General features: G+C 38.7%; 2 protein-coding genes across 5 annotated transcripts; both read right to left on the bottom strand.

Moving 5' to 3' along the window:
- Positions 1 to 857: 857 nt before the first annotated feature.
- Positions 858 to 6,126, bottom strand: fam3c (family with sequence similarity 3 member C). 3 transcript variants are annotated; one of them, XM_004083055.4, is made up of 10 exons: positions 5,965 to 6,099; positions 5,598 to 5,659; positions 5,414 to 5,518; positions 4,856 to 4,879; positions 4,600 to 4,723; positions 3,301 to 3,359; positions 3,137 to 3,187; positions 2,980 to 3,064; positions 2,749 to 2,875; positions 858 to 1,759 (listed from the first exon to the last, which is right to left on the bottom strand). In XM_004083055.4, exons 2-10 carry the CDS (start codon positions 5,611 to 5,613, stop codon positions 1,670 to 1,672), a joined length of 681 nt encoding a protein of 226 aa, XP_004083103.1. In that variant the 5' UTR covers positions 5,614 to 5,659; positions 5,965 to 6,099; the 3' UTR covers positions 858 to 1,669. The 3 variants fall into 3 exon arrangements, with proteins under 3 accessions (XP_004083103.1, XP_020569781.1, XP_020569782.1); XM_020714122.2 differs by lacking the exon at positions 5,965 to 6,099 and adding an exon at positions 5,846 to 5,890 and having other exon boundaries at positions 1,369 to 1,759; XM_020714123.1 differs by lacking the exon at positions 4,856 to 4,879 and having other exon boundaries at positions 1,369 to 1,759; positions 5,965 to 6,126.
- A 929-nt stretch (positions 6,127 to 7,055) lies between these two features.
- On the bottom strand, positions 7,056 to 18,451 carry LOC101157659 (sortilin-like). Of its 2 annotated transcripts, none has more exons than XM_020714303.1 (21): positions 17,797 to 18,451; positions 17,592 to 17,654; positions 17,424 to 17,500; positions 17,257 to 17,353; positions 16,446 to 16,613; positions 16,223 to 16,296; positions 15,810 to 15,856; positions 14,512 to 14,648; positions 14,311 to 14,394; positions 13,541 to 13,601; positions 10,999 to 11,151; positions 9,568 to 9,665; positions 9,395 to 9,494; positions 9,140 to 9,314; positions 8,872 to 9,065; positions 8,431 to 8,623; positions 8,239 to 8,355; positions 7,817 to 7,955; positions 7,637 to 7,743; positions 7,465 to 7,553; positions 7,056 to 7,357 (listed from the first exon to the last, which is right to left on the bottom strand). In XM_020714303.1, exons 1-21 carry the CDS (start codon positions 18,034 to 18,036, stop codon positions 7,329 to 7,331), a joined length of 2,442 nt encoding a protein of 813 aa, XP_020569962.1. In that variant the 5' UTR covers positions 18,037 to 18,451; the 3' UTR covers positions 7,056 to 7,328. The 2 variants fall into 2 exon arrangements, with proteins under 2 accessions (XP_020569962.1, XP_011489540.1); XM_011491238.2 differs by having other exon boundaries at positions 7,434 to 7,553; positions 17,797 to 18,449.
- Between the last annotated feature and the right edge of the window lie 4,654 nt (positions 18,452 to 23,105).

Below are 23,105 nucleotides of genomic sequence, written 5' to 3'. Positions count from 1 at the left end.
AAAGGAACTTATAGCAGAAAAAATATCTAAAAACCTTTATTTTAGTCACCAAATGTAGACATTTTGTCTGTTAATTTAATCAGGATCATCAATGTCAAATTGGTCACCATTTTTTTCAGAAGATACTTTGCCCTTGTGCTATCTAAGGCAAGTTAACCTTGGAAGTGGGGTTATCTGGAACCCACAGGAACCTTTTTCCCCGTTGACTTTTGATTTTCACTGGTATCCATAGCTGACATGAAATCCTGTCCACCTCTGTCCACCTTTATCATTGGAGGGATGACACGTCAATGTAAGGGTGGGGTCATCTGGACCCCACAAGACAGAACAAGGGCTGGCTGGAGAATCAACATTTGGACAGCATCATGTTGACGTTGGAAACCTCTGAGCTCATGATGATTTCATTAGAACTTTCCGGTTTTGCTTGTGGTTTGGAGCTCTGTAAAGTGGGTTTGACTCCAGACGACATATTGAAGGAACCAAACTGTAACCTCATCAAGTGACTGTAAATGCATTTTAAAAAATGAAGGCTTAATATAAATGTGTAAAAATATAGATACATATGTCTGGACGGCAAAAACTGAATCTTAAGGAAGCAGAAAGATCATGACTTAAGAAAAACGTATTTCTAGTCCTGCAGGAAAAATATTTTCATCAAAGTTTTTCCACAACAAAACAATCTTAGTTTAAAAAATGTGTCTCAGTGACAAGAATGTTTTTTTTTCTTAAAATAAGAATTCTTGATAAGACCTTTTTTTTACCCCATTTGGCAGATTTTATTGCTTTAAGAAAGAAAAAAACAAGTTCTAATCTTAGGAATCAAGAAACAGTTCAGGCAGAGAAAAAGGACATCCAGACACAGTTAAAAATCATTTATTTTAGGAAATGTTAACTGTTCCATTGTTTATTAAATTAGAATCTTTTAGGCTTGGGCTTTGTCCAGAGAAATATTTACAAACGTCACAGTGAATTTGGTGCATTTGGTCAGAAAATCAGGAAAAAAAGTGTCTAAAGACTTTGTAGAAAACAGCTCTGAAGGAAGTAGAAGACTTGGTGGTAAAAAACAAAAACAAAGAATAAAATAAAGTGTGAACGGTACAATTAAGGCAGGAAAAGAAGGAAGTCAGGTGAAGGTTGGCCCCCTCTAAAAATGTGGGCGACAGCTTCTGTTTGACGTAGAAAGAGTGCAACAGTTTGAGAGACGATCACAGGTAAATCTTTGGGCTGTAGAGACGACAGTAACCAAACAAGAAGTGTTTTCAACAAGAAGTGCAAGAAAGTCTGAGATTCAAGTTCCTGCTTACAAGCCAGCAGGTGAGCTGGAAAGAGAAAATGATTTGAGATCAAAGGTGCAGAGTAACCATCAGGATGGAGGAAAGAGAACGGGAATTTATACTTCTGCGTCAAACTGCTGTGAACAGACACCAGTCTGGACTGTCGACAGTGACCGGACTGGAAGGAAGAAACCTTTGCTGCCTTTTCCCTGACTCGTTTTCAGTCTGTGCTGCAGAGCTGCAGCTCCAAAGCTGCAAACGACACAGACTGTGAACCGACAGTGACCGTGAGCTCGAGGCTCTGCACAGACGTGACGCAGAAGAATAAGCCGTGTTGGACTTTTGAAGTTCTAGGAAAACTGAGGTTTGACGGACGCGGGGAGGCGCTGCTGACATCAGTTCAGCCTTCTTGGTATGCAGCCCTCCATCTCCAGGACCTCTGGCCAGCCCTCAAATTTGTTGGTTTCTGCTTTGTTCTTGATGTGCTGCAAAGAGAGAGAGAAACACGAGTCTGCTGATCACACAACCGTACAATATTCTACACAATCTGAATTCTGAGAAAAGCCTCCAGTTACCAGGCAGTCACAATGCTGTAAAGGAATTTTTGACAAAGGCGCTTCGGTTCAATAAAGCTTTTGTTTTTTTTTGCTCCTTAACTGTCATCACGGCATTCCCGATGAGTTCTGAAATCTTTCTTTTCTTGTTTTAAATCATCATTTACTGCAGCAATTCAGACCATTTGACTATTTTCTCAGAATCAGGAGTCAGATTTTAGCCGTCAACCTAAAACTGACTCCTGATCCTTAGAAGCAGCAAAGAGCCGGAAAGTGTCGGTTTTGGAGAATGCTGTTCATCGCTTGTGACAGACCCTCTGACAGACAACATCTCATTCCTTTTGTCGGTTGTAGTGCTTTGGTTGAGGGGTAGCAAGACATCGCTCATAAAAATATTAATTTCCCCTTTATATATATATATATATATATATATATATATATAACTATCTATATATCTATATAACTATATCTATATATCTATATAACTATATCTATATAACTATATCTATATAACTATATCTATATATAGATATATATGTATAACTATATAACTATATATATATATATATATATAACTAAGTCATTTAAGAAAGTTTGTAGATGATCTGAGACGACATAATCGTTCTTCTTATCACTATCAACTATCCAGCTCATCTGCTGTTGAGTCATGCAGGACAAAAAGGATCCCGATTCAGTCATCAGTCTCAGTTTCCTTGTCTTCTTAAACCTGTTTGGATTCTCTCAAGGTCACTAAACCAGTTTCTCAGATATCAAGTCGACTGCGAAGGTTGTGAGTCGAGACTCAGGAATCTCTAGAGGGCTTTTCTTTCCTAAATGCTGATCACCGGCACGCCAGAACCTAAATGCTTCAGAGCAAACCAAGCAGACGACAAAAAGGGGGATTTGGCAGCTCGCTTTACCTGCTCAAATGGACTCTTGGTCTTGATGCCTTTCCCACCTACAAAGATCCAGTTATCCCGGAAGCCCAAATTGCCGACAGACGAGCTGCCGAGATCAGCGATCAGTTTCCGAGCTTCATCGTTGAGCCTATAGAACAAAGAAGACATTATTTCAGAGCCACGCCAATATTTACTCTGCATGAATCTTCACTGAAAGAAGAGGCTTCATTTAAAAAAACAAAATCCATTTACTTAGTTGCGGGATCGTCGAAGGAGGCCATCATGACTACCACACCGTCCTGAATCTCTTTCAAAAACTTAATAAAGGGAGCCACATCTGCAAAGATTTCCCAGAGTTCAACACAACACACTTTGGATCGAATGGTTCTGAAACCAGAAGAAAACTCACCTCCACCCCACATGTCAAAGAAGGCTGTCTGGATCACTGTCCCCGTTTTCCCTGAAGGGGCAGAATATTGATTTATTTTAAAGGAATAAACACGGAAAGGGGTCCTTGAGAAGAAAAAAGTATGTTCTGGTTTTTAAACACGTTTGGTGTGCGGGTCTAACTACCATCAATCAGGGCGATGTTGATTCCTCTTCCCACATTGTTCTTCACGCCGCTCATTATTCTGCAAACAAGAGCAGAACCACCGTGAGGCTGCAGCCTGAAGGGATCCAGAAGGAGGGACGCTGACATTTAGCCTCACATCCTGTTCGGCCGATGTTTGTGGAGGCGGAGCTTCACCACCACCACTTAAACACATTTTAGCTAGAAAGTGAATAGCAGCACATAGTTTTTGAAGATAGTTACTATTGATGACACTTTAGGACGTTATGAAATGACTCTAAAATTATTTTTGTTACTAAGAAAAAAACTCAAATCCCCCTTTTTTTAAATTATATTTAACACATTTTTACATCGACTGATTTCCATAAAAAAAAATTTATATTATTACAATAATACGTGACTTTTAATGAGGTTCTTCACAATAAATAAGATGCATTTTTCTAAAAGGACTTCCCTTGTTTACAGTGATAATAGATGTGAGCATGGCATTTCAGACACGTTTGTACAATCTTGAACTTTTCTATCTCACCTCATGCCTATCATTCTCTATTAAAGAAGTCTGGCCGCTTTCGCCTTCAGCTGCTGAGACACAATGTCCCATTTAAAAGGCATTCTTTACACAAGGATCGTTTGAACACAAGCCTGTGTAACCTGGTGCTCCTCTCAAGAAAAAGTGCAGCTAAATTGGAATTTGTGTGTAATTTGTAAGGGAACAACTCTTTAAAAAAGGGTTTCATTAAATAATAAACAACTCTAAAAGCAGAACTTGTGGATTGATTGGATCCTGGCAAACACAAGATCAAGACCTTAAAAAAAAAAATCTTCAAACAATCTGGTCGGTGTTTTCAAGAACCGGCTTTTGTCATATCACATTAAGACACGGCTCAATGGAAAAGTGACACTAAACATTAACATCCACACAAAAGGCAGCTCTCCTTCATTCCAGGAACATATTTACCAACTATTGACTTACAGCATTTTTTTAGGCTTTTCCTTAGAACATTACTGTTGAAACCTGAAACCTTCATTTTAATTAATTTTCCATATGGTTTTGAGGAAAAAGACAAAACTTGAAGTGATTTAAAACGATTTGGCCACACACTTTAACAAGATTATTAACAAGATTTTGTATAAAGTGCAAACCCAAAGTGAAACTTGAGGCAGTAAACACTCAGGTTAGCGGTCAGAAGTAAACCTTTCACCAAAGATTTCAGGTAACGATGACTCGAGCAGAACTTCTGACCAAAATCTGGAGACAACGGCTCCACGGATCGCCTGGAAGTTGCCTTTTTTCCACTTACAAGTTGTCTTCTAGGCACATCCTGGGCCCGACGACACTGGCCGCACCGCTCGCCATCTTGAAGGCAAAGTGTTCTGGAGGACACGCTTTGGACAGCCCACATTTGTGTTTGACCGGTTTTGCCGCTGCAAATAAAAAAACTCAATCAATAGTGATCAATATTATCATGTTTGCTCTGAATCTTAGCTTTGAATTAAAAAAAAAAAGCAGCGTCCTAAAGTTTGAAATTAAAATGAGAATAATTAGGGAATATTAACCTTCAATCATTGGCAGGGATCTCGCTGAAAAAGGAAAAATAAAAGAAGTGTAAATAAGTTATTCTCTTGTAAGGACACATTTCTGAGCTACATAAAAGCTCTGGATTTCTAAACATCTTTATTTCATCAAATTTAGATGTCATAGTACTCAATATTATTTTATTATTAACCAAACCTTCAGTCCTTTCAGTGTTTAATGGAAATAATGGATAGACTATTCATTTCTAAAGCAGAACTTTAAGCACCTTTTCATAAACATGAAGTGTTTGCAGCTGCTTTTTATAAATAAAAGTGTTTTTTTTTTTTAAGGAATAACAATGGCATAACTTAAAAGTCCACGATGAACAGATTCCCCCTAAAGCAGTGTGGGTAATGGAGTTCTGGTGACACAAACCGGTTCCTACCATCTCTCCCAAATACAGAGTACATGCAAATTTTTACATTCTGTACAGTAGAAGAACAAAACTAGGTGAAATTATTCAGTCCTGTTGACAGACTTCTTTCTGTTAAAGGGTAAAAAGAAAAAAACTATCAGGAAATGATAGCCCGGATACTTACAGATCACACTTCCAAATTTAAAATCCCCGTTTATCTCCAGCAACTGGAAAGCCAAGAAGGCAACCAGTAGGATGGCTGAGATCAGCGTTACGGCCTTCAAAATACCTATGGAGAGGCAAGAAAAGAGGCCAGTTTAGCCTAAAGGTCTTTTTTTAATAACTTATATCGCATTAAACTATCTTACCGCCGGGTCTAACCATCTTGAAGGGTTTCCAGACAGTAACAGTTCTCCCCCAGCCTATGAGCCTGTATTAAGAAACAAACAAAATAAACAAAAACATGCGTTAGTTCACTAAATGTATTGTTGCTGATCGGACCCAAGTTGACGGAACACAGAAATAAACTGCAACTAATGCTAACTGTTATCTCTTGTCTCGATAAACTAGTTGTTAGCATGATGACTTCTAGCATATTCTCACTAAAGTGACGTACGCTTTGAGATTCGTTTCCCAGCTAGCCTGCCGTCGCGCTAGTAACTGCCACAGACAGCTTAACGTCTAACTTTAAAATGGTCATATCTATGAATTACAGACTACAATTATATTTCTTACCGTCTGTCGGAAGACTACACGTTCCCTGATAAGCTTGGTTCGCCGACAGAGCAGACTCTCCTTTTCCTGCCCTGACAGCTGAGATATGGAGAGAAACAAACACCTGAGGTGTCACTCCGTTGCAAAACTATAACGCGCAGTCATCTGTGCACGCGCTACAACAAAACAGGTTGATTCTTCATCAGGTTGATTCATCTGCCGCAGATGATTCTTTTCTGAGCTTCTTTTTTTAACTCATTACCTTTTAAGCCCCCCAAAATATGAGTCTGTTTATTTAGTTCTGTACACATTATTGAAATCCTTGTTAATTTATTTACAAAATATTAATTTGATGTTTAAAAAATAGAAAATGCCAAAAACTCAACACTATGAAATAAACCAGATATTTACGCAATATCGCAAAATACGGTTAAAAAAAGCCTGGGTACTGCTTTTTTTTCAAAGCTTTTTTTTTGTTTTGTAAGTTTTTAGAGATTACCTGTTAAGTACAAGTACAAAATATCCGGAAACTCCCTACAAACATACTTATAGTTCATATTTATATAAAGAAACATATTCTTCCTCCATTTAACTTTTTGATTTAACCGTATGCGCCTAAGAAAATAGCTTTGAAATTGAGCAGTCTTGCGACCTTTGCACGAGTGAAACGTCTTTCATGAAAACATCTATATATGATCCTTAACGGAGTTTTGCTTCTTCTTCCCTATGTATTTTCTGTTTGAAAGGTCATTTCGAAACAGAGGTAGCTCCTCTAGTGGTCAGCTTTGAGACATACAGTGCAGTGATTGCCCCCCCCCCCCCCACCTATGATTGTCACCGAATTTTTCCCCATGCGGATATATTTTAAACAAAAGATGTTTTATAAAAAATATATGTTAAAAAAGTATTAAAAAGATGTTCAAATTTAGAAAAATGTTAAACTGAGAAACTGCATAAGAAAAGTACCTTACTTCATAAAACTTTTTTTTCATGTGTTACTAAGAAATCCTGTGAACATTTGATAAAAAATATTACAAAACAAAAAATATAGCTTAGACAAATATAACCAAATGAACAAACAACAAGATTTTTAATGCAGCTTGTTTTTAAAGATTTTTCAGATTTCTTTTCATTTTCACAAACTTACAAAACAATAACAAACCAATACAGCAATCAAAGAGAGACAAAAGAAACTTGAGAACTGTGCTTAATAAATAAAAATGAATAACATTAATATTTAATTAATTAAAAAATAAAAACTTGACACAAAGGGGCTTCCATGAAAGTGGTGGGACGTTTCCAAGAAAGCGTGGCTTGCGGTTAGTTTTTAGTGCAGAGGGTTTTAACGATGAGCGTTCATCATGTCAGGGAAATGGAGCTGTGCGTCACTGATCCTGTGAAATCCTGTAAGATCCTATGGAAAGAATCATCCGTTTGCACACTTAAGCCACAAGCTCAGTAATAAGAAAGCACTTCAGAATGACTCTCACAAGTTATCCGATTCCTGCTGGTACACTGTACCGTTGCTGCTGGTAGTACTCAGCAGGTCTGCTGTGATGCAGCTGCTGTCATCCTGACTGCGCAGGTTGGAGAAACGATACTCGGGTTCCCTGCACACATAAAAACAAAAAAACACAAATGGTCAGCTCTAGCGCAGGTATGAATGCATGCAGCAGAAGTCTGTGAATCTCACCTGGTTCTGTAGACCATCCTCCTGACTACAAGAGCTGCTGAGATAACAGCTGTTAGGACGATGACGGCTGCTCCTGCACACACCAGGATCAACACCAGCCTTTCCTCCTGGGGGATGTGTACACTAGTTGACATGCAAGCTGCAAAATTAGCCTACACGGTGCGTGACTGACCTACTGACCGGTGTGTCAAAGTGTGAGACGTAAGACGTTGACGTGAGAGGAGAGCTGGTGCTTGGTGTCGCACAGGGACGGACCGTCTGCGCCGAGAGGCGAGGAGCAAAACCTCCTTCACACCTGTCACTCGCGACCTTTCTGTACCTGAATGCACACAGATGTTATAGTCAGGAGATTCAAGGTGCCATAATGCTGCGTTCACACTGGCTTCAGTAACACATGTTCTGTTCTTTAATGAAAGGTTTATTTAAAAAAAAGCCTGGAACAAATTTGCACCACTTCGATGTTTCGCACCAAGCCTCATCCAACATGCGCTGGACATGCCACATTCGGCATGTTCTTGAACGCACCTCAAATGCCCGGTGTGTACGCATCATAAAAAGTCAGCTCACTTTCAAAATAAAACAAAATCTAACCCCTCACTCACCCTGTTGTCAGCAGCTCATCTTCTTGCCCATTCAGACACATTTCCATCGTTTTGTTTGTAGCATCCGGTTGCTTCACACACTCCGAAGTGTTCACGTGGCGATAGAAGCCATAGTCACTGTTTGAAAGGAGAAACGTCTCTGTGACGGAAAAGTTTGTTTCTAATATTCCACCAAAAACCAACCCGACTCACCATATATAGTCCTCTCTAGTGCACAAGCAGGGGCTTTGCTTCTTTTTTACCACATAATTTCGCCCGTTTCTGCAAACAGACTCTTTCTTTAATCTCCTGTAGGTCTCCTTTGCGCCTAATACGCAACCGTTTGTCCCCGGGTCCTTTTCTTCTGTGGAATGAGCCAACCACACTTCATAGTCTTTTTTGCTACCTGTTTGATAAAATCATAAACTGTCACTTTTGAATAAAAAAGAGTCCTAAACAGGCTTTACCATATTTTTGGAGTATAAGTCCTTTATTTTATTTTTTGCATCATTTGGCCAACTGTGCGACTTCTAATCTGGAGCAATTTATGTATGTTTTTTTTATTTTATTCTTTATTGTACATTTTTTGGCTCCTGCGACTTATACTCCAGAAAATACGGTATGTGTGATCATTTTAGGGACATTTTGACTCACACTCTCTGGTAATGAGGCTCTGAAAATCAATGGTGACGGCCACCCACATAGGCTGGCCATCATCTTCAGGACGGAAGCCCCACACACTGACACTCATGGCCTTAGTGCCTGGCTCAGAAGCCAGGCCTGCAAAGAAGAAGGGCTGCTCTGTGAAGTTATACAACTTCCAGCACTGGCCTTCATCGGTGGAGAATCTGAGGGGAAACAGGGGGGTGACATTGAAAAAACACAACAGTATTTCATTCAAACCAAGCTTCGGTGAAAGTACTTGATGGTCTTGACTTGTCCACTATGCTGCGCCTCAACAGCCACAATGAGGCCCCCAGAGTCCAGGATGCTGTAGAGATGGGGGCCTTTCAGTGTCCCCTTCCAGCTGTACCCTCCGTCCGAGGACACAAACACATCTGGGTGCTGCGATGATGACAGAGAATCCCCCACAGACCCTGGTAAGGAAGGGAGGTCGCATGAAACAGAGCAGCAGGTCTCTCTGGATGTAGATATAGTTTTAATTGTGTGAAGTTACCATGTGCAATGACGAGACCAACGGCAGTTGCGTCAGACAGAGCCACCATGGGCACTATTCCATTTTTTCGGCTGTGTTCTCCATGGATGTGTAGATTGCACTGAAGGAAGAAAAGAAAACACAAAGAATGTTTCAGTGGAGAGACTGTGCACACGTCGATGATGCCGTCCTACCTTCTTGACGTGAGCTTCACAGTCCACATTCTCAGGTTTGTCGAGCTGCCTCCAAGCTCCTCCTCTGTTAAAGGAGATGACGGATCGGATTCGCCCATCTGCAACAATTATACTTTACTGATAATCGCTCAACTAATTTTAGTTTTTGCACTGAGCAAAACTAACTTCCCTTTAGACGATCAAGATGAGGCGGTGCTGTTTTAGGAGGAGAACTACCCGATTCCTGGCCGCCATCCATCAGAAAAGCGAGCTAACCCACAGTCCACCACTTGTTTATTGTGTTTAGCTTTTACAAACTGTATTTTGTGGTGTTTTAATGGGGTCCAAGTACTGCTGTGTCGTTATATATATATATATATATATATATATATATATATATATATATATATATATATATATATATATATATATATATATATATATATATATATATATATATATATATATATATGGTGAGCTGCAAGGGGACCATTTGGCCGTTTAAGCCCCCGATCCAGTGTCAAGCAGGGAGGCTTTGGGTCTTAGTTTTAGAATCTTTTGTATGCAGATTTGAGGCTCAGTTGGTTAAAGGCAGGACTGGCTCATTGGAAATCAGAGACAGTCAGCTTCATCCAGTTTGAGCAAGACTTTGCACTTCTTCAACTAGCCACAAGGGGGCCCATGTTGGGGTCCGAAGAAATGACAGAATTGTGTTAGAAAGGGCATCCAGCACAAAAATCTCTGCCGAACCACCTGTGTGAAAGGGTGAACGCTGTAGCGACTGAAAGGTGAACAACAACAGCATGCAGATTTGAACCCACAGCGTCCCAGTCTCACAATTAATGGTCACTCTGCCATTGGCCCCTGAGCTAGACGACATAAATAATTTAGCTGCATAATGGCAACAACAGAATTATTATCGTCGTAATTTTAAATTGTTTAGAAATTACTGAGTTTAAAGTAACAGAACAAACATCTGGAACAATAAAGAGGTCCAGCGTGGTACGATGGTGACACTTTCGTAAAAGGCATAAAATTAAAAAGAAATGTTTTAGGCTTTTTAGGTCTTCTAAAGTTTTTTAACTGCTCCTTTTCAGTCAATTTCTTATAGTTTACCAGGAGACATTATTTTTCTTGTTATTGTAATACTGATCTACGAACAATTTAAGGTTTAAAAAAACTATCTCCAGAAATAAAACAGACTTGTGTAAATGCAAAACCCAGAACAATTGTCAATTATTAGGTTTTTTATTTTACTATTTGATATTTAGCCTTTAAAAAACAGGTTTTAAATCTAACCATTATCTTTGACATGTATTCTAAATGAACCAAAACCTCACAAAATGCGTTTTTTTTTATATTAACCCTGAAACAAACTAGAATTGTCCCCTAGGATTTGATTAAAATCCCCAAATCTATAAAAGCAGATGTATTTGTGATGAAATGACTCACCCACGTCTAGTTTATTAGTTAGGTAAACTCCTCTCAGGGATGTGATGTTGGTGAAATCGCTCTTCCTGTGTCCGTCAAACAGGTGGCGCTCCAGCGACTTGGAGAACAAAATTCCGCGGTCGTCTGAGGTGTACATGGTGCCAAAGTAGGTGTCTGCGATTGACAGGAAAGTAACGGCGTCAGAAACACTCAGAGGCGTGAAACGTACAAAAGTTTTTGAATGAAAGGAGTGCCTTAAAAGAGACAACCACAGAGACTTTACATGTGCATTGTGGGAAATGTAGGCCGTGTTTGCATCATCCTCTATAAACAAACAGGTGAACCAAAGCTGTTGACATCAGCATCATCGATCAAACTTGACATGTGTGAGCTTCCTGCATGTCAGCTAAAGACATAAAAGACAAGCCGAGATGTGTGTGTGTGTGTGTGTGTGTGGTCATGTTACAACATAATCCAAAGATCTACTGGTCAGTTTTTGCAGTGAAACTCCCTCCAGCCAGGTATCAAATCCCCCTTTTCCCATAACTTCCATATTTCCAGTCCCAAAGCCATAGAGAGTGTTGATTTTAATGACCGAAACAAGGAAGTGGAAAGTGACAAAAGGTAGAAAGGAACACAATGGAGCTGGGATTACGCAACTCGAAGTGGCATGATTTGTCAGCAATTCCGAGGTCTTGTGAAAGAAGCTTGTTCTGTTCAGTTAAATGTTTCCACTACAGCAAAGCAAGGGGATGAGGGAGCAGCAGCTTCTCCTGTTGTCTGAAACTGCAAATCAGCTTAAAATAGGTTTCTGTGCATGCAGGTGTGTGGCATCAAATCAACAAATAACCCAAATGAACTGAGGGCCACTGTCAGATCCAGTGTTGGGGAAATTACTGATTACTTTACTTTAGTTAATGGATGAAATTGTAATTAACTTTACTCATTCCTCAATTAAAAAGTAATTCCCTACTCGTTACTTTACTTTTTTCTATTCACATACAAATACTCTGGAGAATAAACTTGGCACAAAAATGTCTGCAATTGGACATAATTACTCTATCAGAGACAAAACTGACTTTTGTAAAATCCACACAATCAGTCTTTTTTAGCAGCACCTCATTCATTTAACCCTTGTGCTTTCCTAGGAATTTTAACATTGGGAGGTGGGTCATCTAGACCCACTAGACAGTGCGCTGAACCTTTTTTCTTCAATGTTTTGTGATCTTCACTGGTGTCCATGGATTACATGAAATCTTTCCACCTTTATCCACCTTTGTCATGGTAGGAAGAACATGTCAATCTAAAGGTGGAAAGGGGGAATGAACTGTAGGGGAAAGTGGTTCATCTCCAGGACATAACTTGCACTTACCTGAAATATTTTGTCTTTGTTTTCAGCAAATTGGAAAAAAATTTAATATCTCCAGTTGCCAAACGCCCCTACGAATTCGTTTCTGCTCTCTTCGTCTTACTTTGACCGATCTCCAATCTCCAATTAGCGTGCATGCGAAGTGTTAACATAAAGTAACTTGCTGCATTAATTACCTATAGTTTCACTGCAGCAAAATGTGAGCAATGAAGTAATTAGGGTTTCTGTAATGCAGTAATTGTAATTTAATTACCAACGTTTGAACTGTAATCCGTTACGTTACTCTGTTACTGAGAAAGGTAATGAAATTACAGTAATTTGTTACTTTGTAATTCATTTCCCCCAACACTGTTCAGAGCAACAGTAGGTGAGAAAAACACAGCAGCAGAGCCACGAATGCCGTGCTGCCATAAATCATGGAAAAGGGATTTGAATTTGTGAAATTCCCTTGAGCTTTAACATCCTCATCTGTTTATAACTTTTGCTCCCAATGTCAAACTGCTTTACATCTATTGAATTTTATAACACAAAGTTACTGTGGTGCACCCTCATTTTTAATTTGACATTTGAAATTAGAATAATCCCACTGCTGTTGTTTTATTTTACATTGTTTTCATGTTTTGTGACGCGTACTGCTGACTTTGTGCAGGTCACCCCTTGCAAAAGAGATCTTAACCTCAATTTAGAATGAATTCTAAGCATATTTAGGAATTCATTCTTAAAGTCCTATTTCATACAAATCTTTAAAATATTTACAAACATTTACACATAATCTTAAAGACTATTTGTGAATCCACTGTGTTCTGATTGTGAAAAATTAGACGATTTTATAAAAAATATATTTGTATACATTTTTTTCAAACGACAAATTGTTTAAACGCAATGCATTGTGGTTTATATCTGATAATCCAATATTTTACGAAAAAGAGATATAGATTGTATTCTAAGATATAGATAACAATCTCATAAAATTATATTTTATTGTTTTGTGTGAAAAGGCTCTAAAAAATCTGAATTCCAAAGAAATTGGAAATTTCTGACCATTTTTTGATATAGTGGGCTTTGTAGGGGTTAAAGAAATATATCAGTGTGTGAGAAATAAGTGATAAATCTGAGTTAAATCGCTGAAAACAAATAACGTTTTCTGTAATTTACATTCATTTCTCCAAAGGAGGAACAGCTATTGCCTAATACCTCCGGGGTTGTCCACGTGCATGAAGAGCATGTCCTCATCTCCGTCCAAGATAGAATAAAACTGCAAACAGACACAGAGAGAGAGAAAAAAAACAGTAAACACTGGTGGGAAAACCCTGCATTAGCAATTTTTTTTGTGTGGCTAATTTAATCTTCAGCTTAAAGGTTTTTTAAGTCGAGTAACAGGGAGAGCGGGTTTGCTGTGTCAACAGAAAGTGCGTGCATTTCATCAGTGCAGATGTGCGTTGTGTGTGTGACTTCAAAAGCAGAAATGTGGTCACTCTTGTTTTCACTTGTAATAGTTCCGCTTGGACGATCTTACAACGTGCCTTCTGGTATTGAAGACGCTCCCAATTCAAAGGAATCGTGATTGGCTGCCTCTCCAGACTCACAAAAAGCTCTTAACTTTTTAAAGTCACACTCAGATCATCATTTCATCGATTTTGAAAGCGCTCCCAGCGGTCTTTTAATTATAAATATGCTGTTTTTAGCCAAAATTAAAAACAACTTTGTCCTTTTTTAGGACATAGTTTCTGCAGAGCAGAAGTAGTTCATTAGAATTCACCTGTTGATAGTGGGTGGGATTTCAATAAGAAATACTTGGAAATGCAATCTTAATCTTAATGTCCTCCTTCATCAGAAAAAATGGGAGAAAAACAAAATAAAAACACGATTTTCCTCGGAGTGGGTCTTTAAGGAACTTGTGAAATTTTCCACTAGGATAACCACAGAAAACCTTGAAAAGTGATTTTTGTTTTTAATCTTCTCACCTGTTCAGTTGAAGCTGATGGGAGTAACGCTTGGCTGAAGGTTTTTCCTTGGTCTGATGAAAAATACATGACACGTGGAGACCTCTGGGAGAACAACAGGGATGCCACTTGAACACAACTAGAAAAACTGATTTATTTTGGAGGACGTTCTGCCGTCTCCACATCAGCAAAAACTCATATTGCATAACAAACTCTTCTCACCGAATCCTCCATCACAGAGAAGAAGAGAAACACTCCGATGTAGCCAAAGCTAAAGACGTCTTTGTGGATGATGGTGAAGGTTTTGCCCAGATCCTGTGTCCTCTTCAGCACCAAATCTCCCCTTTCCTCTGCCTCAACTAAGGTTGACAGGAACCCAAATGTGCTTGAAAAATGACTAAAATAAAGGATGAGTAACACCTTTTATTATAGTACCTAATAAGTAAAATGACGTGAGGAAATGGGATCTGACATTCAGCAGCAAGACTTGATTTATGAATCTTAAATTCAAACAACCCTCCAAAAGTTAGCTTAAAGAATGATCAGTCTGTGTCTGAATGGAAATTTCCCTGAAGGCTGTTTTGGATTCCATCCTGTGTCCCAGATGCTTCCAGCACTACAGCTGTTCAGAATTAAACAGCATCTGCTTCATATACTGCCTCTTTTTTTTTACCAGGCTTTACATCCAGACTGGAAAATAAAAACCTTTTATTTTAGGAGCCAAAGGGGATAAAAAATAAGAACATCCAGAGAAACAAAATAATTTTTAGTTGGGGTGTAAAATTGATTTGGCAATAGATCACAATATTTCATTTGGCAAAATATCCATTTAAAGTCAAGACGTCTGACTCGTTTTCCACTCACACCCCGACCGATAGTTGGCAGCACAACACACTGAGCCTCTTTGAGCAGCTCTACAAGTTTATTTCTGGTAATAACAGACCAAGTCCCGAGTGATACACAGTTCTTCCAGCCTGCATCTCTCATGCATCATTTTATAACCATATAGACGGCCTGACCTCCTCATCAGGTCACTGATGAAATCCACAACTCCAGGATCACTGAACTGCAGCCACCTTTTCCCAAAGGACGATGACTGATTTGGACGTTGTTTATGACCCGAGTTAAACCCTGAATAAAGTATCAATTATAAATTGATCAGTTCTTCTGGTGTTCAACCTTTTTCTCTAAAAAACTGTTTTGTTTTTTGCTGTAGATTGTATAAAATTAAAGTATATTATCACGTATCATGACAACATCTACTATCTCAACAACGGGAAAAAAGGACGGTAGGCTGTCCTCAGCTTAAGAAGAAAATCGCACTTCCATATGCAAGAAGAAACCGAAGCTTTCATTCGTTTCTGAGGACTGTGTCTGCACACTTCTCCCTTTGTGTTGTTCTGCATTCGAAACCTGATTTTTTTTATACGTTGTTTAACATGCATATCATGTTTTCTTAGCATTTGTTTATATGTTACCAGTTTTTTATGCTCTTAAGTGATCCTTTGTGTCTTTCTTACCTGCATCTATGCGGCTACAGCTGAAGAACAAATTGTCACCCGCCCCCCTAAAGGAAACAAGAGTGTTTATGTGTTATACTTTGTTTTCCACTCAGAACATGTTTCATTAATTAGTTCCTTGAGCTTTCCAATGCTAATCCACTGCATCAGAATCAGAATCTTTTATTATCATTCTGCATTGCACAATGAAATTTTTTCCAGCAACTCTCTTCCAACAATATAAAAAGGTAGAATTAAATAAAATAAGGATAAGGAGCTATATAAGACATAAATACTGTACAGTAGAGTGGGGTGAATATTGCACATATGAGTGGGTATTCCACATATAGAATGAATATTGCACATACAGCATGAATATTGCGTACATAGTTTTAGATACAGTGCATGTTGTTAACCGCACTGTTTATTCTCACCATAAGAAAGAATTCACTCCATCATGAACCTTTGTCCACCTCGCGCCAAAGTCCAGAGAGAGCCAAAGGCCGCCCTAAGAGGCAGGAAACAGGAACGTTTGCTTTGCCTTGAGGTGTGTTCTTACTGAATTAGCCATATTTGTGTGCCAGCCAAGGCGTTTAAGCTCAACTAACCCATGATGAGAAAGCAAAGGGAGATGGAAGATGGCATGCTAACACTCACATCAATGCTCAGAGCTGCTAGGTAGTCTGGGTTGAAGAAGTGGTATGTGATTGGCTGAGCCAGGTGAAAGGGCAGCTGGATGAACTTGAAGCTTGCACCTGCATCCCTGGAGGTGAAGATGATCCCACCTGGATTGTTTAGGACAGGCGTGTCTGCAGTCAGGATTACCTGTGATAAAAAAAAAATGAAAAGTGAACAACCTGCCTCTTGTCAAAGAGCCCCAAAAGATTCAATAAACACAAATTGAGGTAAATGTTTTCGACTGTGGGAAAACAGCAGTAAAAGGAGGATGGGAACTTTCAGCAGAAGATTAGAACCAGCTGTGACTCCAGAAGGGTGCTGTCTGCTTTCTGTTTCTTTTCCACTTTTCTTTTTCATTTATAAAAATCAATTATGTTCTTTTTTTCACACAAATCAGCTCCTCTTTAACCCCCCCCCCCCCCCCATGTTATTGCAAACCACAAGAAAAATGAACCTACATCTATAATAAAAAATTCAACTGCTCTTGTTTTTTCGTTTTTTTTTTTTTTTTTTAAATTAACAACATATGTGCTTTAAATTTGCAAAGCCAGCAAACATTTGTGACAGTAAATATGTGGAAAAGGTCTATCAAAAACAGATGGGATGTCTTCATCCGCTGTTCTTCATCCCAGTGAGGCAACCTGCTGTAACAGCACTATCACAAACGCTGTTTGACCATTTTTCTTTGGATAAAGATCTTCACATCGCAGCACCTTTTGTAATTAATTTATTTTTTCACTGACGTAAATTTTAGTTTAGTTGTAAAGTAAGGAGGCTGCTGTAGACTCACGGAGCTCCCAGGACCAACGCTGACTCCAAACTCCTCTTTGATGAAGGTATGGTTGATGCGCTGCGAGATGTCATTGAAGGACTTCCCATAATCAATGCTGATGGGAGAGAAAGGGGGGTTAATTGATCAGGATCTTGGATATCTGCACTGACCAGATGCAGACTCACCTTCGGTAAAGCCGTGAAGAGCCTCCCTCATGAAAAGACTCAAGAGGAGAACTGATTGTTGACAGCACCAGGATCACCTGAGAGATGTTTCCATGAGATTTAAGTCTTTTTTTTTTAAATATCCACGTCTCAGGGCGATCATTTTAGGATGATTTGTAAAATACTCACTCCTGTATCATCACCCACCCATGTGAGAATCACATAGGAGCCGTCATCTCCATTAAACCCTGTCTGAGAGAAAAACATGTTATGAAATAACACTTTTTTGTATGTTTTTTTAATGAAAATAATTCAATTTTTTTCTTCTTCTTTAGAATAAGACGAGAAAGAAACTTGATAAATCGCATGAATGATAGTCCAAGCCTCAACTCACCTCATGTGTGTTGTGATCTAAAACAATGTGCTCAGCCGGAGTGAGGGGGAGAAGACAGGAGGTGAGGGGAGGACCGTGATAGGGGCTCGAGCCGCTGGCGTCCCTCTTGGGACGCGCGCGCACATGGCCGCGGGCTTCATCCCACGGAGCCCGATGGAAAGTCACCGTCTTCCCCCTAAGGTTGCTGCTCTCTGCGCCAAGGAGAAGCCAGAGGAGGACCCACACGTCGCCGGGGATCATCCTGAACGCGTTTGGACCCGTGTGTGCGCGCCACCAGAGGGTTCTGTGCGAGCTGGACGTGTTGCGCTTTGAATGCAGGTCAGGTGGGAAGGGTCATTAACATAAGAAGTGCTGCGTTCAGCGGCGCTGTCAGCAGGTGCTCCTGCCCGCATCCAGATGACCTTTTTGACTTCTGAGGCAAGGATGTGACTGGATCTTTAGAGCCCCCATGGCCCCCAAACGAGAGGAAGAGTTCTTTTCCCTTTAAGGAAATGTATTTTTTCCCCCAGAAGCTTTTGAATGACACGTTTCTCTCCAAATAATTTGAGGTTTTAATCAAATTTAGTTAAGTAAGAATGCTAGAAATATTTACTGTTTTTAAATAAAAGCTCAACAATTTGATTGAAAAAAAGGATTTTATAATAATTCTTTGTTATAATTGGGTGAAAGTACAGTTACTTTTAAAAAAAGAATTCAAACTTCAAGAAAGTACAAAAAATGTAAAAGAAAAAAGGAAGTTTGAGCAATTTAAGCATACAACTTCCCTCCAAAGTTTAAACAACAAAGTGGAAAATAACCTCAAAGACATGAAAATAACACTTGAAAACATGATCAGTTCTTTGGAAAATGCCCTGAAGTTGAGACCTGGATTCCCTGAAAACAACAGGAACATCATGGTGACATTTAATTTAACAAAGGAACAGCTGACTATACCAGGGGCCTGCAACCTGAACCTCCAGAGCCACATGTGGCTCTTTTACTCCTGCATGGTGGCTTTCTGGTTTGAGAAAAATAAAACGTTTTTAATTTTAAGAAGTAATTGCAAAGTAAAAAAGTAATTAGTAAAGGAAAAAATAGTCAACTAAATGTATTTAACTCACAAACAGTAGAAGGACACAAGTCAAACAAAAACACTTTGACAGATAATTTGAGCACCGGGTACCACAGAAAATCCACTGGAGATCAGCCAGCACCATTTTGTGCTTGACGCGCACCAGATTACCATTTAACAAAAATATAAATAAGTGTCTTACTTTTTCTAAAGGGGGAGGGTGGACTTTGTGGCTCCTATTGAGTTGTGGTCAATAAAAAATTAACACAAATGGCTTTATAAGTGTTACGGTTACGCGCGGCGGCGTATCAACCCCGACCAAACAGTTCTCGTACGCTGCTGTCTCACTGCAGCACACCGCTCCCCCAGGAGATGGGCCAGCTGAGGAGAATAAATGTCTCACACCTACATGCGTGACAGCTAAAGGGGCTTGAACTTTAAACACGTGCGAGCAACAACTAAATTTAGTCCAACGTAAATAAAATAAGGGGGGGGGGGGGGTGAAGGCGAAGCTGAAGCGAGACTGAAGGGAAGTTGTTGTCCTTAACATTCAATTTAGTTTCAATGTGCCTCTACTCCTTAGTATGATCTGTGTTATTATATCTTTTATAATTATTTAAATGTTTTGTAATGTGTGTTGAATTGATGCACTCAACTACAAAAACCGCAGGACACATTTCCCACAATGTATTGTTTTGTAGTCAATATGCGGCTTGCAGTCAGTTCAGTATTAAATATCCAGCTGCGTTCGCTCAGGTTGGGGCTTTGCTCCCGCCCCTTTCAGGTAATATTTTTGTGATGATTGACAGGTGATGTTGGAGCAAAAACAGAAACATGCGTCACACACCAGTTGATCTGCTCAGCGTTTCGTCCACCTGGGTGATCTCAAACACGCTTGTTGTGCATCTTGGCTGCACATATTTTGTGTTGCCAACACGAATTTCCATCCGTTTTTGAGCCTTTCTCTGATCTCAGGTATCGGTAACGATTGTTCTGATCTCCAGTGAAACAGCACCCGTTCTTTTACAAACCAAAGTTTGAATACAGTATAAAAATATAGGAGTGACTGGCTGCTCTACAATAACTTGTGACCAGGGTTTACATGGGCAAAAAGTCGTAAGAAAGAAAATCCAAAAATAGTTAATGATTTTTTTTCTCCTGTACTGATTTGTGGTTTGAAGAGTAAACTTTGAAAAAAACATTCAACCGAGACTCAAAATTGGGAGCACATACTCTCTTATCATCCTTACATTTCAATAAGTCCAAATACAGTCCAGATTGACTGACAATCACCTTTAAGCCATACTGAGGGTCTCAGCTGTTTGGGATGAAGTGCTGCCAAGTGTCCAGCAGTAAGAAGAAGGTAAGAGAAGCCGTGTTCAGAAGAACCCATTGATGGAGGTTACAGAACTGTAGAATTGGAGTCTTCTTTTGTGTTTAATAGTTATGATTCAACAGTGTTAACTGTACCTTGTTAATAAGGATGTTTAAATTATAAAACAGCAGATTTAGAAGACTAAATAAACAGAAATGTATTACTGATTTATTTACTGATTGATTTTTTTAATTATGTATTTTATTTGAATGAGAGTTTTATGAGTACATTTTGTACAGAAAACCGTTAATAATAGAGTGTAGTTAATAGTATAATACATGTTCCATACACATTTATTGGCTCTCAGAAACTCACAAGTTGTGTCTGTGCATTGAAGTTGCGGCCCTCCCTCAGCTAGACCCTGCCTTCAGTGGCCCCCAGGTAAATTGAGTTTGAGACCCCTGTGTTAAAGGTTCCAGACACAAGAACTTCAAAACAACTTTTTCAGAAAGACTTAAAAAAAACAGAAAAAAAATCCCACACATTAAAAAAAGAGAAAACATTAAGTAACTTCTTGTCAAAATAGGATTTAGTAGAGACACGTTTGTTGTTTTGGAAGCAAGTCAACAGCAAGGATTGATGTGTTGTCAGGCATGTTCACAATAGATGTAAAAACCCCTGAAGAGGATTTGTGTAGTTACCGTTTGGTTGAGACATGAGCAGGCAAGAGATTTGATGTTGTTCTTTTCCAGGAAATATGAGTAACATTATGGAATTCCAGCTGCCGCTGGCTCTTCCTTTAATATAGCCAGGAAAAGCTTTCACACATAATCCAACTGGTAATTGATTTCAGCAAACAAAACCTGTTTTTAGAAAAGTAACTGGAAAATGACGATGGTTTACATCAAGAATGACGTCAGCAAAGGTGAAACGTTGCTGCTAGAAGCTCAAAGCAGAACCTAAAATCTACAACAGAAGCTTACTGTTAAATAAACAAGAAACATGTTTTGAAATGCTGGAAAATTACAACAAACCAATAACCTATGAGTCGAACTGAATTTATCTCAGATTATGACTCATTTTTGTTTTATCCCGTCATTTTTTGCTCCTCCGTTGCTCATTTCACTAAACAGCCCCTGTCAGTTACATTTTGCTTAATCCTGTTTTTCCAATGATGCATGTTAAGGTTTTACCCTTTAGGTTCTTTTAGTTATGTTTTTGGTCATATTTTATGTTTTTCGCCCCCTCAGTCAAACCGATAAATATTATGAGCATCTATAACTATCTTCATTTTAGTTTATCCCCCTTAGTGTAAGAATGTGTAAAAAGACTTTATAGTGTCTCTTACTATCTTACTATTTTTTTTTCTAAACACCAAATATGATCCCACTCATTTGTCAAAGTAAAAAAATCGACTGTGTTCTGATGATGAAATATAGTCGAAATACTGTTTTTTAAATGAGATGTTATTCAAATGCGATGCATTGTGGTCTACATTTGCTAATCCAGTGAGCATTGATGCAAACTAGTTTTTCGTAGAGGTTTCTGGGAAATTTCCATGGTTCTGGATTTTGGAATTGTAGTTTCGGACAAGCCAAAAAAATGGCAATCACCCTGTATAATTTCAGTATCTGAGTTACATTTATACAAAACAAATATTAATTTAATAATCAAACTTAAAAAAGAGCAATCAGAGTATTAGCAAAGTTATTCTTTTGTGTAAATCTACAAAAGCACTATTTAATAAAATTAAATACATTAACATTTTAGGAGTAGGTAGGGGCATTAAACTACATTTAGGGGTTGTGCATTCAAGAATGTTAAAAATGCTGTTTTTTACTTTTAAATTATGTTTTCATTATTTGAAAGAAGAGAGAAAGCTTAAAATTGAGATGCATTTGTATATTTTTATCATGCAGAAAGAACAAATACAAATTAGAGATGTTCTTCTGTTTTTGGAATAAAACTTTGGAACTGTTTGAATGAAGATCTTAAATTACATAATACTATAGGATACAGTTAACTTAAAATTTCAAAGAATTGGTCGATATCAGTGACATTTTGTTATTTGTAAATATGCAGAAATATGTGTATATATAAATATGGATAGATAGACAGACAGACAGACAGACAGCAATTTGTCAACTTGTTGAGTTTTGTTCCTTGGATGGACTTCGATAAGCATGACGCTTCAGCTCATGCAGTCCCTTTTAGTAAATGTAGTTTAAAAGTAGTAAAAATGTGCTGAAATTGTTAACTATAGTGATTGTGACCAGGGAGCAGTTGTTTCTGCATGAGCACAGCCTAAGCGCCTGGTTTTCAGTTCAACTGTTACAGGTCATCTGTTACGTCGGCTTTTGTTTCTCTCTCGTTTGCTCATTTTTAAGTTTATTCATTGATGTTTTTAGCAGCTTCCATCAAGCCTGGTCTCCTGCATTTTGGGCCCTTCAGTTCCTGACAAATACTAGAGATCAGGTGCTTGCGGCCAGAGAGGACAACAGAAGTTTATCGAAAAAATTAAAGTTTTTGGACCCAAACTGGGCCCTTAAAAGAGGTTAACAGAAACATAATTAACTCAGGCAACAACCTTAACTTTAACTTAAGCAACTGAACAGACCAAGTAACTGATACAAACTGACCTAACCAAAGACACAACAGGGGGAACATATATAGTGGCTGATCAGACCATTTGAGAAACATGGGGGTAGACTAAATTAACTACACAGATATTTAACAAAGACTATAAAGACAAGAAAAACACAAAACTTGGTTTCTTGGTGGAAAAGACGAAAACATCAAAAGTAGAACAAAAATGAATAATAACTAACGGAAACAAAAGCAAATAGACATTAAATAAGTCCATTGGTTTCTCCCCTTGGAGGCATCTGTACAGTAGATGGCACCTGCCCAGTTGCCTGACTGGATTATTTAAAGGCTGTGAAG

This window comes from Oryzias latipes, chromosome 23 (assembly GCF_002234675.1).
Source record: "Oryzias latipes chromosome 23, ASM223467v1".
In the NCBI taxonomy this organism is placed as follows: Eukaryota; Metazoa; Chordata; class Actinopteri; order Beloniformes; family Adrianichthyidae; genus Oryzias; species Oryzias latipes.
The sequence above is the reverse complement of the archived record's forward strand: the minus strand, read 5'-3'. Positions and strand labels throughout refer to the sequence as shown.